We start from the raw sequence: 16,858 nt of genomic DNA, 5'->3' as shown, positions 1-16,858 counted from the left end.
TGCTGCTAGAGGATGTAGGAAGGCAGCTAGGATGACTAAGGCCTCCTTAGAATTAAACCTGGCGAGAAGGGTCAAGGACAGCAAAAAGAGCTTTTTCAAATACATGGCAGATAAAACTAACACCAGAGGCAATGTAGGCCCACTGATGAAGGGGATGGGTGCCCTGGTGACAGAAGATACAGAGATGGCAGAGTTACTGAATGCCTTCTTTGTCTCTGTCTACTCTGCTGCAGGCAGTCCTGAAGAGCCCTGTACCCGAGACCTTAGATGAAGTCAGGTCAATGGAGCGGTTTGCCTTAGTCAATGAGGAATGGGTTAGAGATCAGTTGAGCAATCTGGACATCCATAAATCCATGGGTTCAGATGAGATGCACCGGCAGGTGCTGAGGGAGCTGGCGGAAGTCATTGCTAGACCACTCTCCATCATCTTTACCAAGTCTTGGGAAACGGGAGAGGTGCCTGAGGACTGGAGGAAAGCAAATGTCACTCCAGTCTTCAAAAAGGGCAAGAAGGAGGACCCCGGTAACTATAGCCTCACCTCCATCCCTGGGAAAGTGATGGAACACCTTATCCTTGGTGCCATCTTAAGGCATATCAAGGATAAGAGGGTTATGAGGGGCAGTCAACATGGCTTCACCAAGGGGAAATCATGCTTGACCAATCTCTTAGCCTTTTATGAGGAAATAACACAGTGGATGGATGATGGCAGAGCGCTGGATGTGGTCTACCTTGACTTCAGCAAACCATTTGACACAGTCTCCCACAGCATCCTCACAGCTAAATTGAGGAAGTGTGGTCTGGATGATCGGGTAGTGAGGTGGACTGTGAACTGGCTGAAGGAGAGAAGCCAGAGAGTTGTAGTCTATGGGGTGGAGTCTAGTTGGAGGCCTGTAACTAGTGGAGTGCCTCAAGGGTCAGTACTGGGACCAGTATTATTTAATATATTCATCAATGATTTAGATGAGGGAATTGAGTGTACTATCAGCAAGTTTGCTGATGACACTAAGCTGGGAGGAGTGGCTGACATGCCAGAAGGGTGTGCTGCCATCCAGCGAGACCTGGACAGGCTGGAGAGTTGGGCAGGGAATAACTTGATGAAATATAACAGGGGAAAGTGTAGAGTCCTGCATCTGGGCAGGAACAACCCCATGTACCAGTATAGGTTGGGAAACAACCTGTTAGAGAGCAGTGTAGTGGAGACGGACCTGGGGGTCCTAGTGGACGACAGGATGACCATGAGCCAACACTGTGCCCTTGTGGCTAAGAAGGCCAATGGCATCCTGGGGTGTATTAGAAGGGCGGTGGTTAGTAGGTCGAGAGAGGTCCTCCTTCCCCTCTACTCTGCCCTGGTGAGACCACATCTGGAATATAGTGTCCAGTTCTGGGCCCCTCAGTTCAAGAAGGGCAGGGACCTGCTGGAGAGAGTCCAGCGCAGGGCAACTAAGATGATTAAGGGAGTGGAGCATCTCCCTTATGAGGAAAGACTGAGGGAGCTGGGTCTCTATAGTTTAGAGGAGACTGAGGGGTGACCTTATTAGTGTATATAAATATATAAAGGGGAAGTGTCATGAGGATGGAGCCAGGCTCTACTCAGTGGCAAACAATGACAGGACAAGGGGTAACGGGTACAAACTGGAACACAAGAGGTTCCACTTAAACTTGAGAAGAAACTTCTCAGTGAGGGTGACGGAACACTGGAACAGGCTGCCCAGGGAGGTTGTGGAGTCTCCTTCCCTGGAGACATTCAAAACTCGCCTGGACACATTCCTGTGTAACATTATCTAGGTGTTCCTGCTCCGGCAGGGGGATTGGACTAGATGATCTTTCGAGGTCCCTTCCAATCTCTAGCATACTGTGATACTGTGAATATGCAGAAACTTCGTTTTTGCTCCCTCTTTCTCCATTATAGGACTTGGTGCGACTCAGCCGGCGTAGCGCTCAGGCCAGCACATAGTTTTTCCTTTAGTTTGCTGCTAATTCAGGAAAATTATTTTTTGCTCTTCTGGTGGAGGAAGAAACGTCTGGTGAAAGTAGAGCAGCCCTGGAAATCTATTAATGAAGCAATTTTTAAGAAATAAATTCAGCTCACAAGGATTACAGTCTTGAGCTTTAATTAAATCAGTGAATTAATATGAAAATGCAAGGATGGTCCTCCCCTAACTGATGTACAGATATACAAGAATAGGATCAGAAGTCATAATAAATAATTTATGGTTGCTTTGTACTTTTGTAATTGAACACAAAATACTTCAGATTTCAAAATATATTAAAAAATAGCTTAGTAATGATGTATCATATTACTGACCAAAAAACCACCAAACTTCATAAGAAAAAGCTAGAGAAATAGCATGAGTAATCTAATGGATTTACAACCAGAGAAAATATTTCAAATGTTGCCTAGATGTTATCTGCCATATTATGTATTTAAATAGTTCTTCCAATTGTGTTGATAATGATAAAAATTTTTGAAATTATAAATATTTATTAAAACCTGAAAAGACTAGAGAAAATGAGAAGAAAGCAATAGGATAACCTCCTCTAATAGTGCTATCAGGCAGGGAGATGGAGAAGGTGCTATCCTTTTGTGTTTGTGATAAAGGGCCTGGATTGGAGGTAACCTTGTGAATCTCTAGTGGGCCTCTAGTGGCTCTTTATTCAAGCTGTCATAAAACATTTTGACAGGCCAAGGCTATCCTGGCATACCAACATGAAATAATGCTGGCCTGGATTTGAAGACATTGTTAGAAGAAAATGGTAGGAGGAAACCAAATATAAATCTGAATTGCTTGACTAAACTCCTCCATTGTACTTGTATCTTTAAGTGTAGCCCTTAAGGTCACACAGACTTGAGGGGGACTGAAATGAAATATATGGTACTCTATTAAACACAGTGCTTTAAAACATACTTAAAAAAAATGATTAGTTTAAAGCTTTTTTGCTAAGAAAGTGTTTGTTGTAAGTTATGTTTTTTGAAAATCCACTCTGGTACCTCAGCACAGAAAAATGTTTGTGATGATTTTATGGAGCAAAAGAACACCAAATTAGTATTCACAGCTCTGAGACCAAGCTGATGACCACAGCACTGGATCTTGTTCTGCACAGGCTTAACCAATAAAATTAAAAACTACACCTTCAATTAACAGATGATGAAACACTAGCTCGGCAAAAAGTGACTTATATATGGTGCTATAATTCTAAAAAGACTGTGTATGCAAACTCTTCTGACTGATTTGCTGCACAACCAGATTTCTTGAAAGTAAAATGAGGGAAATGAACACTTATAAAGTCTCATCATTTATTAGATCAACTATTAGTCATTAAGTAGCAGCTTTCACATTAATTCACTTAGACTTTCACTGAAACAAAAAATGTCACCAATAATGGAGACAAGAAAAGGAATTATTTAGCTGGCACATTCCTTTTGCTAATACACTGACATACAAGAACACATAGTTGATCTTCTCCTTCAAGGAATAACGAGGGATTTTAAAAGCAAAAGCACCAGCTCTTCTGAAAATGTGAAAAGCTTATAATGCACTATGAGAGTCAAATTTCAAATCCATCACTTTCAGAATAGTAACATTTAAGTAACATCAGATTTTTGATGAATTCTTTAAAATCAGATGCACTGCAAGGTGCATGATAAATAATTCTTCTCCCATTATTGTTATCCAGCTTTCCTGCACAGATTATGAAGAGCAATGATGTCACTACTCAGTTTAATACTCGCTGCATTTAAACGATTTAGGTAGCAGCACACCCAAACTCAGGGACCACGAACAAATCTGATCTCTTTTTCTCAGGGCAGAAAGGTAAAACAGAAACTTGATCTGATTTTGAGTGGAGCTTTGGCTAGAATTACTCATTTAAAGAGGCACAGATTGAGAAGATGCTATGAATTTGTGACTAGTGGATACTTCATTCTCCATGTGACATTACATTCTCATAATAGCTCATTATTTTAACGTGTAAAATAAGACAAACCATTCTAAAGGATTTAAGCTACAGCTGCAATTATTGGTAGACAACAAAGGCTACATACAGCATATCATGATTAAATGGCAAATTCTACCAATATGAGACTTGGAAGATGAAACCCAAGCATTTTTCTGCTTCAGAACTTATATTCAATTTAATTCTAATTGTGATTTTGCAATTCTGGATGCTCAAAATAATTTTGCAACTTAGTTTTACTCTGCTTCCCATATTAATGACTGATTCTAAAAGAAATTAAAACATTTTTAATTTCTCATGTCAAAATGATATTACAACTGAAATGAGAAAGGGTGAAAATAAAACATTTTTTAAACAGTATTTTGATGAAAATTAAATTATTCTTGCATATGCCTTCCTTTCCCCTTATATTTTCAATTGTCATTACCTGAGAAAGATGTATTTTATTGAATTTTCCCAGGATCTTGCATAAAGTTGACAGTAGCTGTGATTTTAACAAGAGAGGCATTAGGTGCTACTCTTAGCTAGGCAAGTGATTCTAGAATAGAGAACAGTAAAGAAGTACTTTCTTTAGAAAGCAGCCTTTGTTTAGAAAGAAGCCTTTCTTCTCATATTAAGTGTTCTATTTTTAATGACATTATGTTTTGTAAATACTGTTGCTACAGTATTCACAGTAGCAGGAGACAGCTTTTGAGCAGAACAGGTTCATTGTTAGGGTGATGCAATGACCCAGACTTTCTTAATCTGAAGTTTGCCTGAGGTAAAGATCATATAGTCACCTAGCCAAATGTTTCTCAAATACTGCACCTCCAAGGGATCATTAGGACAGCGTGAAACATGCATTCAAAGCAACCAAAAGGAGGGAACAAAAAAGGAGAATGAAAACAGCAGTGTATCATATGCATGCATAGAATTAAAACCGTTTGTATGAACAATGTTGACTCTAATCCACATTCTGTTTGTTTAGGTCACATTTGTACAGTGTTTAACCTCCAACTTGCTATTTACACAGCATTTTTGAATTTCTTACGGCTTTGTCACTTATGGACTGATGTTTTAGTATTGTCTACACTATTGCAGTTGGAAATTTTTGAAAGGCAGAAAAAAGCAAAACACTTACAATGAAAGTAAAGTTCTTCATCCCCTTCTTGATCAGCTTTGCTATAGCCACAATGCCTGAAAAGAAAGAAAAGGGCTTTACTGGTAAATAAAGATTTACTTCCTTGCATCTAAAGTCATGGAATCAGTTCTTCAGGCTGGGATTTTCAGGCACTGAGCACCTAACTGCTGTAGGTCCTTTGTAAATTTCAGCTATAATTCTCTTGACAGCAGAGTTTTAAATAAATCATGAAGAGTTGCAATCAAAAGGTTTTTGTATTAAATACCAGTTGGGACAGGTCCTAAAGAGAAAATTCTAGTTCTGGTGAAAAGCTTCTACAGATGAAAGAGAAGATTAAAGAACTTGAAAGCAGAATAGTGTTTTACATGAGGGTATTCTTAAACTTACTGCTGTGCCTCTTTTTCTTGAATGCAAAGTCATTTAAAGGCTGATCAGATAAAGTGTCAGACTTCTCCACGTGAGAAAACTGAACAGAATGAGGGACTTTGAGGAGTACAGGTAAAGAACCTGCTAGGGGATCCTTTTCAGAACATTTACATAGGACAAAAAGAACATCTTGATTTAAGTGTGCCTTGCCAAAGTAAGAGGACAAATTGTATAATTGAAAATGGGATTTAAATTAAAATTGTCCTTACTAAAAATGACTTCCATTTCAGTTTTGCAAAGTACTACCCCCGGTTAGACTACATTTCAAGAGTTTTTGGGTCAGACATGTTTATGCCAATGCAATACCTTCGCCCTATGATGAATCCAAACACCATGAAGACCAGAATGATGGTTCCTGCCACAGCAACCACAGCTATGATAATAACAGGATTCTGTTCACTGGAAACAGCCGTGGCTACAAATGGAGCACAGAGAAGAGATTAATTTAAAATAATTCCCTACAAAGGAACTGCAAAAAAATTAAATCAACCATTACGAATTGCAGACTGTTGCTTTACCTTTACCTGAAACTATTACATCAGTAGAGTTAGTCAAAAGAAGGGCTTCCATTGGAAATTCATCCAAATGCTGGATGAGTTAATGATTGTCTACATGGAACAAGAAGGGCCTATAGGGATGCTGGGGAGGGACTCTTCATTAGGGACTGTAGTGACAGAACAAGGGGTAATGGGTTAAAACTTAAACAGGGGAAGTTTAGATTGGATGTAAGGAAGAAATTCTTTCCTGTTAGGGTGGTGAGGCACTGGAATGGGGTGCCCAGGGAGGTTGTGAATGCTCCATCCCTGGCAGTGTTCAAGGCCAGGTTGGACGAAGCCTTGGGTGGTACGGTTTAGTGTGAGGTGCCCCTGTCAATGGCAGGGGGGTTTGGAACTAGACGATCTTAAGGTCCTTTCCAACCCTAACTATTCTATGATTCTATGCTAGAATTGACTTGGCCAAAGTGACACAGCCATTATCAACCACTTCCACTCCCTCCTACTTCTGTGCTGCCTTCTGTTTTGCGGAGTGGCTGACTCCTTCCTAAAAGGGAAGACCTCAATATCCCTATAAGGGTGGACAGTACGAGACTAATCCCTGAAGAGCTCTGCTTCTAGCCTCCCCTCTGTAACTGATTGATATGGCTTTGATGGTACCCAAGGAAATAGTGTCTTAACTATAAGAAGAATGCTTGAGATGAAACACTATCTATTAACACTGATATCCTAGTTAGCATATTTTTATCTCTTACTGCTATCGTTGTAAGTTGCAATTATTACTTATCATTTAGCCGCAAAAAGGTGCCTGCACATATACAAAATGGAATTCTCCATGCTTCAGAAAATTTACAAGCTGAAATACTCACACATTATCACTTTTTATTCAGATATGCCAATATTATTAATATATGCAAATGCATGCATGTCACATTAATGCAAACTGAGGATGTAAACACTTAGCCTGAGAAACCTCAAGGTTTGTTAAATACATTGCTTGCCTGACATCTAATGAGGGTGGTCATGTACACAGTCACATTAAATGAGCACAGCTCTAATGAACACTATGAAGCAACACAGGTTTATAGCAGCGAGGATCTAGGCCAAAAGATTGAGAGTGAAGGAAGAGACATCAGGCAGTGATGATGAGCAAGAGACTCTGAAAGTCTCTGAAAGTCTGAGTCATTTGGAAGCAGCAGAGAAATAAAAGAGAGAGAGAAAAAAAAAAAAAGGAAACCCAATTGACTGCTGATTAACTGAATTGTAGATGGTGTGTTAACAATGGTTAACTGGTAGTAGTGCTAACTGAACTGGAATGTCTACATGAGGATTTTATGAATTCCATAAGATCAGGTTCCTGTTGCAGACTTCAGAGGTTCCCATAGAAGCAAAAAACCAGACTTTTATTTGCTCTGTCTTGGGAGAAGTAAGCCAACCAACATGATTTATTTTGTTACTGACACTGACTTGTACCAACTACTTTCCACAAAAAATAATAAACAATTTCTTATACTACACAGATAAGGAATCATTTGCATTAGGGGGAAGTTCCCTCCCCTTCTCCCCTTCAATTTTATCTCCTAAAGAAATTGTAAGTTTTCTATGTTCTATCCTAACGCAGGTGAAGAAGATCTCATTATTCATATTGGTCTTAAGCTGAAAAGAACAAATGCTTATCTTTGATTAACTGTACATTTCTGAGATATCCAGGTCAGTAGGATGCGACTGCAGGCCTGCATATATCCCACTTGTGGAACTTTAAGGAAATCAGTGATCACTATCTCATGCAAAAATATAGGTACACAGGTAATACAACTCAGTTCCTGTAACATCACTAGGCCATCAAAGCAGACAACCCCAAACAATGCCAAATTTATGTAAAATACAGCCCTTCCTAAAGCTGTTCACTTCTTACTATGAACTTCAGTGCAAACCTCACTTAAAAGTCCAGAAGAGGCAGTACCCTGTGACAATGGCAAGGGTGCAAAGATACAACCATCTAACAGAGTTTGACAAAATACCCAGCCCAGCCTGTCACTTAATCTAGCAGCCAATTTGAGTGCATAGAGGTTGACATATGTGAGTGGGTTGCTCTGCATAACTGCCTCTCAGATTCTGGATACTGGCACATGCAGTAAGCAAGCCAAGGGGGGCTGGAACTAGATGATCTTAAGGTCCTTTCCAACCCTAACTATTCTGATTCTGTGATGTTAATTGGGGTCTGGGAAACTGCTGGGGACATAGCACACTGGCCAACTAGTAAGGTAAGATTCAATGTATGATATATTTTTACATTTTTAAAACAAAACAAAACAAAAGATCTGATTATGGGCATGGTCTGGTATGAATTCAGTGACAGGAGTCTGGCATTTGCCTTCATTCAGGTACTCTGTGCTGCTTCTCTTTTCTGTCTTATGAACTCAGTCTGTTAGTGTAAGGGCGAATCAGAATCCAGCTTCTCGAATGATCACTGTGGTTTGGCAGAAAAAAAAAAAAGATGCTAGAGTGTTCTTAGAGGAATGATTTTGAGTTGCAGATGATCCTTCCAGGGGGTGCATGATTTGGTTACCTGTAACTGGTGCTGCCACATTGGTGATGGCAGGGAACCACCAGCAGGACAGGGAAGTCTGCCCTTTCTACTGCTTAAACTGTACTCAGACTCAAGAGGGTGAGACAGGGACTTTGTACTTGGGCAATTAGCTACAGCTAGTCTGATATTATGATATTTGAATATCTAAATGAATGACCACATTCAAATCCAACGCTTAACTGAAAAGAGTTAAAAGCACCTTTTAGATATATATGGTTGTAGGGATGGGAAATGCATATCCAAACACCTTGGAGGATTTAAAAAAGGAGCTCAGCTGTAAAGCTGTGCTGCTCCTCCAGTGACTTCTCATGAAAGCAATCTGAAACGTATGAGTTGCAGAAAAGAACTGCTGATGAAGCCCACCATGGAAGTGTTGACAATAAATTGAGTTCATTTAGGCCAAATATTACTTCCTTATATATTATGCTTTATGTCATCTATAAAAATTTGTAGTAGTGTTTTAATTCTGACAATAGGAATAAATTTTGCCTCTGCATATTACTTCAACCTTGCTTGATTAAAAATGATTCATGGCAAAAGGAAAAGGCAAATCTTCATGCCAGGTTGTGCTGAATCTTAAAGCTGTAACAAGTGGCAAAATCCCCTTTGATTAAAAAAGCACAGGATTATCTTTAGATGCACTGGCTACAAGTCACTTAATATAACTTTAAAACACTTTAGTAAATCAAAAAATAAAATTACCACTTAAGTGATTTTCTGTGCATTTGTGTTTTCTTCCTGGGAGACTTTCATCTCTAATATCATCAATGATTTCAAGAAAAAAACCACAGTGATTAAAGTACTTGACTGTGGCAAACACAGCTCAAAGTACTTTAATCACTGTTTGTACAGTATAAAATAGAAATAGCCTTACTTTATAAAGTATTTTTACTTTATAATTTTAAATTTTTTACATAAAGAGGCATGCAAAGCCTAACATCTAAGATATGTGCAAGTACAAGTATAAACTATGTATATTTTATATGTCAGATGCTATTAGTATAATGGACATCTTGCGGCCCAAAAATCCAACTGTATGCTGGGCTGCATGAAAAGAATATGGCCAACAGGTCGAGGAAGATGACCTCTTCTCACCCTCTACTCTGCTCTTGTGACACACTGCTATTTAGCTATGGGGCCCCCAACACAAGAGGGATGTGGACCTGTTGGAATGAGTCCAGAGGAGGGCCACAAAAATGATCAGAGGGCTGGAGCACCTCTCCTATGAAGACAGGCTGAGAGTTGAGCTTATTCAGCCTGGAGAAGTGAGGGCTCAGGGGAGACCTTAGAGCAGCTTTCCAGTTCCTAAAGGGGCCTACAAGAAAGCTGGAGAGACTTCTTACTAGGGCATGTAGGAATAGGACAAAGGGGAATGGTAAATTTAGATTAGGAAGAAATTCTTCACTGTGAGAGTGGTGAGGCATTGAACAAGTTGTCCAGAGAAGCTGTGGATGTCCCATCTCTGGAAGAGTTCTAGGCCAGGCTGGATGGGGCTTTGAGCAACCTGGTCTAGTGGGAGGTATCTCTGCCCATGGCAGGGGGGTTAGAACTAAATTTATCTTTAAAGCCTGTTCCAACCCAAACCATTCTATGTGTCTATGACATAAGTCTTTAAATATTTAAAAGTGCCCATGCTGTTTCTTTCACAATTTATAAACAGGAGCAGAGTACAAAAATCTACTTAATGGACAGCACCAGCCAAAAGATGCCAACCAGTTGAAAAGCCAGGAGAAATTCTAGCTGGCAACATGACCAGCTGATTGTGGTGGTCACTATATATATTCTTACATAAATACATATATGTGTGTGTGTATATATGTATATATATATTCTTACATAAATACATATATGTGTGTGTATATATATGTGTATATATATACACATATATATATGTGTGTATATATATGTATATATGTATACTCACACTACATATATATATTCTTTAAATATGTCAACATATTTAAAAGCTGCAGTCAGAAATCCACTGGAATAATGAAAAGTCAACACCTTTAAATGGTAGCGTAACACTGGTTTACTGCTCACTTGTACAGTACTTTGCTTGAGGTGTATTTCCTCAAAATGATCCAGTAAAGGCCTTCCTTTAAAATGTTAATGAAAACACAGGACATTACATGGCGTGTCAAAACACAAAGCTGGCCTATGATATGAGAAAAATCTGCTGTGCATACTGGCCAAGGGTGTCCCTGGTTTATATGCAGTTTTTCATCACAAGAGTCATAAAAAGGGTGCATGGGCATGGTCAGAGATGCATTTATTCTAGGATTTCCTGATTTTCAGTATGTTGACCAAAGTCTAGTCAAGACTGTTTACTTCTGAAATTATCTTTGCTAATCTTAGTGGCTACCAGTGTACTTACATTCAGTACATAAAAAACACTCAGGTAATTAAGGAAATGCTAGGGAAACATTCTGGTCTACTAATTTTAAACTACTATGGACAATAAAATAGCTCACTAGTAGAAACATATGACAGATTATGATAGACTTTTAATTTGTTTTCTGGAAATCTACTTAAAACAAATTAATTCTGCCTGTACTTCAGGTTCCCATTTTGCAAAATGAGGATTCTGCTATTGACTCTTTCTAAAACAGAACCCTACAAATGGAAAGTATGCTATCAGACACAGAGCTAATAATATTAGTAATAACAGTTTATTGCTGCTATTATGATAATTGCTATTTCAATTATGTCTATTAGATATGTGGTATTATTCATTATTGATAGTTTCCATATTCTGTGTGTAACCCAGGTGAAATCAAGACCTAACTGCTGTGTTTTAAGAATAATACTGACAAACTGTTCAGGAGACATCTGGCTGCACTTAATAAGATGCATTAGAATCACAGAATCAGAATCAACTAGGTTGGAAAAGATCATTAAGATCACCAAGTCCAACTGTTAGTGTACATCCACATCTTAGATATGCTGCACAGAGTTCAGAGTTGGCATCTTTGTAGACCATGTATTCTCAGCTCCAAACCTGGCTGACCCACTGTCAGGAAGGTTAACCTGAAGCAAATGGTTCAAAACAGAGTTAACCAAATTTAGGTCTGTGACAGAGCAGTGAAGCTGCCAGGGACACAGGCAGTGCCTGTGAATGGCCCATTTGGGTCAGAAAACCCAAAATGCGGAAGATTTTCACCAAGCATGCACTCACATATCTACAGTGGTGAGGAAAAAAAGGTATCAGTGTGATTTTTGGACAAATAAGGGCACAAAATTGAGTTCAGGATAGGATCAAGGACAGAGCAAACTCTCCCAAAATGTTATCCCTCTGCTGAGCTGTCACAGCCAGATTCGCTGTACTGAGACTGTACTTCAGCTTCATACTTTCCACTGTGAGGGTTTCTGAGAGGTTGTGTTTTCTTTAGACAGCTTACAATGTATCACATGAGCCTTAAAGAAATCTAGTATCTTTGAGACCTGTTTCATTACTAAACCGAGTTGAAACTAGCCAATGAAGTCAAAAGACACTAAAGATGGACATACAGCTTAAACAACACACACATAAACAAAACTATAAAGAATTTTTTCAGGAAACCAAACAGGGTAAAAATGACCTGGAGCAGACTGTGGGCTTAAATCCTCTTCCCTCCTCTCCCCAGTTACAGAAGAATCTAGTAGAGTTATTCAGCTCACCACTACTCATTTCTCGAGGGGGGAAAGAGGTGCGTATTTGAAAGAAAAAAGTATTTTTGTGTTAGAAGACCATCAGAGGAGAAGAAGCTGATACATTACAAATCTCCAGCTATTCATAGGATTGTAATTTGCCTCTGTGTGGTAGAAAATATAATTGAACGCATCCTTCAAAATACAGTTACAAAAATCCACCTTCATGTAGAACTTCATTCTTTCCAGTTTCAATAATATTGCCTATGGCTCTTTCCATTCTTGCTCTACTTACTACTTCTTCTGAAACTGTTAATTTCATATAAAACTAATTGTTTACCTGTGGCTTCTTCTAGTGTGGCAACATCCAGTCTGGGACTGTAATTTCCATAACCAGCAGCAGTAAAAGCACGAATCTGGAAAACATACACTGTTCCTGGCTTTAGGTTATTAATAGAAGCTGAAGTGGACTTGGTTTTCATTGTTGAATAGGTCCTCTCCCTTTGATCCTGGAAACAATAGGACAAAAGATTAAATTACATTTACAGGTCAGATTTTGTCATGGTTGCACATCAACAACTGACAGCCAGCCAGGGTAGTTTATTTCAATTTGTTGAATGCTTTTTTTTTTTCCCCAACATAAAAGTAAAGCATACCCCATGGAGTATTACAAAATACTGTCAATGCAATGAGGAGCTCTAAGTATAACATAAAATTCAAATGGGATGCTCATGTTGTTACCCATAAAACATCCAGACATAAAATGATTGCTTCTTTCGCACTGATAACATTTTGTGAGACTTTGCTGAGAAAACAGCTCAACCACAGCTTTCCAATAGGATCTGTGGGGTCTAAAGAGTGCAAGGACAGGGAAATTTGTTCTTTCTTGGTCAGAACCCCTTCCCTTGCTATCTTCCAATACCTTTAAAATATATCAGACTGCCAATGTATAATAGCCTGGATTTTGCACCAAATTCTGAAATCCCTAACTCAGTTTTCATTTAGTTTTTTTTTTCTCTGAATTTTAGCCTTTTCTCAGGTTTTAAAGCTATGGCATCGAGAAGAACCTAGGGAAGTAATCTCAGTATGACACCCCCCAAATCTGAAGCTGTAAGAATACGAACCCTATGAGTAATAACTCACTTTCAAATACTACAAAAGCTGTATCACAGATCATTACAGTATTCAGAAAGCTCTACTTATTCATCACATTTACTGATCCAGATTATCTTTCAGCACAGATATGTGCAGCCCTGTTGATTTTCAGTAGCAGATGCAACCCTGATTTGAAGGGCAGAAGAGATGAATTAACCAACCATCTGAATGCACCACATGACCAGAGAAGCATGAGCCATACGAGGCAGTGCTAATGAGATGAATACAGAGGGAAGGAATAAATCTGTAGCTCATTTCAATAGCACTTTGCCAGCTAAAAGTGACGGAGAACCTTCCCCTTTTGCAGTCAGTAAAGCAGCAAAGGCTTTTGCTGAAATACAGGGTTAAATACAACATAAATGATTTCTTTTCTGAGATTCAGTAATGGCTTCTCTTGGTTCATGCCCTCTCTGTTATTTGAGCAAGCCTACCAACTTGGCTAACCACAAGTTTCTGTATCTTCTCCAAGAGGGTTTAAATCATCTGTGAGGACCATGGCGGAATGTATGTTGGTATGTGAGAAAGAACAGGAATGCTTGAGAGATGAGAAACAAGTGTAAGGAAAGCGTAAACAGGTTCAGGAATGAAAGCCACAGTGGAATATCTGAGTTTGCGTTTTAATGCATAAATAAGGCTTATCTGAATTGCCAAAAGTTTTTATTCAAAATAAATAAGTAACAAAGAAATAAAAATAACCTGTGCTAGAAATCTCGTAAGAAAGGCTTGGGAGATTTCAGGCAGTTTGCATTCCAGCCCTAGCCAGAAATAAGAGGTGAAAAAAACACTTATCAGAATATTTCAGAACCACAAAAATGTTTGATTTAATTTCACTCTAAAAGGAGCTGAAAGTTCAGATTTTATTTTTTATTTATTTTTAATTCATAGAATCATACAATCATAGCATGATTAGAGTTGGAAACGACCTTAAGATTTTCTAGTTCCAACCCCCTTACCAGGTCAGGGATGCCTCACACTAGATCATGTTGCCCAAGATTCTGTCCAATTAATAACACAAAACTTAAGCTGCCTCTCTCATTCTGAGTAGTAGTTTATGAAGTACCTTTTAAGCTGAACTGCATTATTTTAGAAGGAAGAGAAGTATATGTGTTAAAATTGTCTCACTGAATTAAAGGTATGTAGTCCAGTTGATCTGTGACTGTGCATAGGATGAGCTTCTTATTCTTTTATTAATTTCACTGTACTAAGTATAAAAAAACTGGTAGGTTTCTTTCCATTGCAATGTAACTTTAACATCAGTTCTTCCCTTTGCAAACACAGGAAACTAGTAGCAGAATTCTGTTTATTCAAAGTAACAGCTAACATGATTGTATGGGGAAAATAATACAAGCCCCATTAAAAAAAGCTATCATCATATGAAATGTCTAGTATCTCAATAATTTTTCACTGCCTATTTAAACTATTTTAAGATATTAGAAACAAGTTTGCAAATTAAAACACCCCCAAAAAACAAAGAAACCAGAACAACCCATGTTGTTTGGTTTGCAGTTTGAGTTTTGTTTTGTTTGTTGCAGTTTTTTTTTTTTCTTTTTTGCGCAAAGAACAATTTTGCCTTTGGCAAATATGTAACTTTTTTTTATTTTTTTAATGTGTGCACACACACACATGCTTGAGGAACAAAAGCTCTGCTAAAATTAGTACTTTTTTTTTTTAATTGTTTACCTATCTGTACATATCTGGTAAATTTTGTTATAAATGATTAAAGCGAACAACTTAAACTGGGACTTAGCATCCACAAATAAACATTTTATTCCCTTCCCAAATCATATAAAGATCTTTTGATAAGTATATTTGTGCAATTCAGTGCTGAAAATTGGATGTGACACTTGATATTAGATCCAATCTGGTCTGAATTTACCTAATTCTATGTTACCTAGTAAGCTGACATTCTCTTTTTGATATAGATATACTCTTACCTTGTTTGCAGAAATGAAATGTCTTCAGAAGCAACCACAAAGGAACTCCTTTGTTTCTTTTGCCTTTTAATTATTTCTTTTTTCTCTCAGAATGTTTTAGAAAAATTAGGAATATGTTACATGCTGTAGGAAATTTACTAGAGAATCTGGAGGAGGCACATTTAGTCTGGGTCCCATGGCAAACATATAGCTGCAGAACCTGCCTTCACTCTGCTTTCATCCAGCTTAAAGTTGTCAGAATTTTTTTATTCTGGAGTACTTCAAAGTTATCATGAATGAAGCCCTAGACACCCTGAAATGAATGGCAAAACTCCGCCTGACATCAGTAAGATTGCCATTTCACTCTACCAGAAACAAAGATCACTTCACCTACTGCTGAAAAGCAGCCCTCAATTCATTATTGTGTTGAGAGAACAAGTGAAAAATAAATTTCACAATGCTGGGACTTTTTAAAAGAACAAATAAGGAATAAGACATATTTATCACCTGAAACTGTAGGAAGTGCTTTGGAAGTTTTCAGACATCAAGTTGAAGCTGCCTAGCTCATAAGGAAATACCAAATGCAGTCAAGAGTTATATTTGACATATCCTCACAAGACTGGAATTACAGTGACATAGAAGGAAATGAAACTAGCTTTAAACACAATGTAGAAGAGACAGGAAAATTATAAATATCATAGTAAAATATCCAAGTCCAACTTGATAGAAAAAGAAAGGGGGAAAAAAGGGCAGATTTCGAAAGGATATTTAATTTTTAGGATACCAAATATGAGATATACAGCAGCAGTGACAATTGCAGGGACTCACTAGTTATTAAAAATGAGCAAAATCACTATGACTTTAAAGAGACAGAATAGTTGACAGCTAATGGCTTGAACACTGCTCCACAACACAGCAAGCCAACATGAAGCAAATGGCACATTGTTGTAGATTACAGATAATCTTAGCACTTACTTTCTCATAATACTTGATTTCATATTCAGTAATGACTCCATTGGGATGTTCTGGTTCCTGCCAGGAAAGCTCCACACTCCTCTGCAGCACTCTCTCTTTCATTACTCCACTAACTTGCGAGGGAGCTGTTTGGACAAGATGTGTCAATAAATAAGAAGCATATTTGCAGGATGCTTAAAATCAAATGTCATTACTGATCCGCCCCATGCTGAGCCACTTTCATTAAGGTAAAAGAAAGCACCTTTTCATAGCTCACAATTCAAAGCTAATGAATATTCAAGCAGGACCCTATTGCTGTTCATAAACTGAGAATGGAAATCAAATTAAAGCACAAATAGCAAAAGTGGCATTGTTCAAGTTAGTGCAAAACTGAGATTGATGGGGCAGGAGTAACAATTAAGCAGACTGACTCTGATTAAAATACCAAAGTAGATTTTTAGATTGACGTGTAGTAAATTAAGAGTCTAAATATTTATTGCAAGTTTTTGAAATGCACATAAAAAGAAAAATAATATTTTAGAAACAAAATCACATTTTAGGCTGATTTCATATAATTGATTCCAATTCCACTTAAAAAATTAGCTGTCACACTATTTGATTA

The 16,858-nt window shown here is 38.1% G+C and overlaps 1 protein-coding gene across 5 annotated transcripts in view; it reads right to left on the bottom strand.

Annotated features, from left to right (window-relative positions):
- Positions 1-16,858, bottom strand: part of EPHA7 (EPH receptor A7) — a 165,169-nt gene that overhangs the window by 28,067 nt on the left and 120,244 nt on the right. For all 5 annotated transcript variants that reach the window (XM_061460274.1, XM_061460279.1, XM_061460275.1 and 2 more), the window contains exons 6-9: positions 16,258-16,382; positions 12,555-12,723; positions 5,807-5,915; positions 5,075-5,130 (exon numbers count right to left, since the gene is read on the bottom strand). In XM_061460274.1, the coding sequence (XP_061316258.1) occupies positions 5,075-5,130; positions 5,807-5,915; positions 12,555-12,723; positions 16,258-16,382 (459 nt within the window). The remainder of the gene's footprint in view (positions 1-5,074; positions 5,131-5,806; positions 5,916-12,554; positions 12,724-16,257; positions 16,383-16,858) is intronic.

Source organism: Pezoporus flaviventris, unplaced genomic scaffold (assembly GCF_033815535.1).
Source record: "Pezoporus flaviventris isolate CSIRO_AGI_PZ_B2104156 unplaced genomic scaffold, CSIRO_AGI_Pfla_v1 ptg000031l, whole genome shotgun sequence".
Taxonomy (NCBI): Eukaryota; Metazoa; Chordata; class Aves; order Psittaciformes; family Psittacidae; genus Pezoporus; species Pezoporus flaviventris.
The sequence above is the reverse complement of the archived record's forward strand: the minus strand, read 5'-3'. Positions and strand labels throughout refer to the sequence as shown.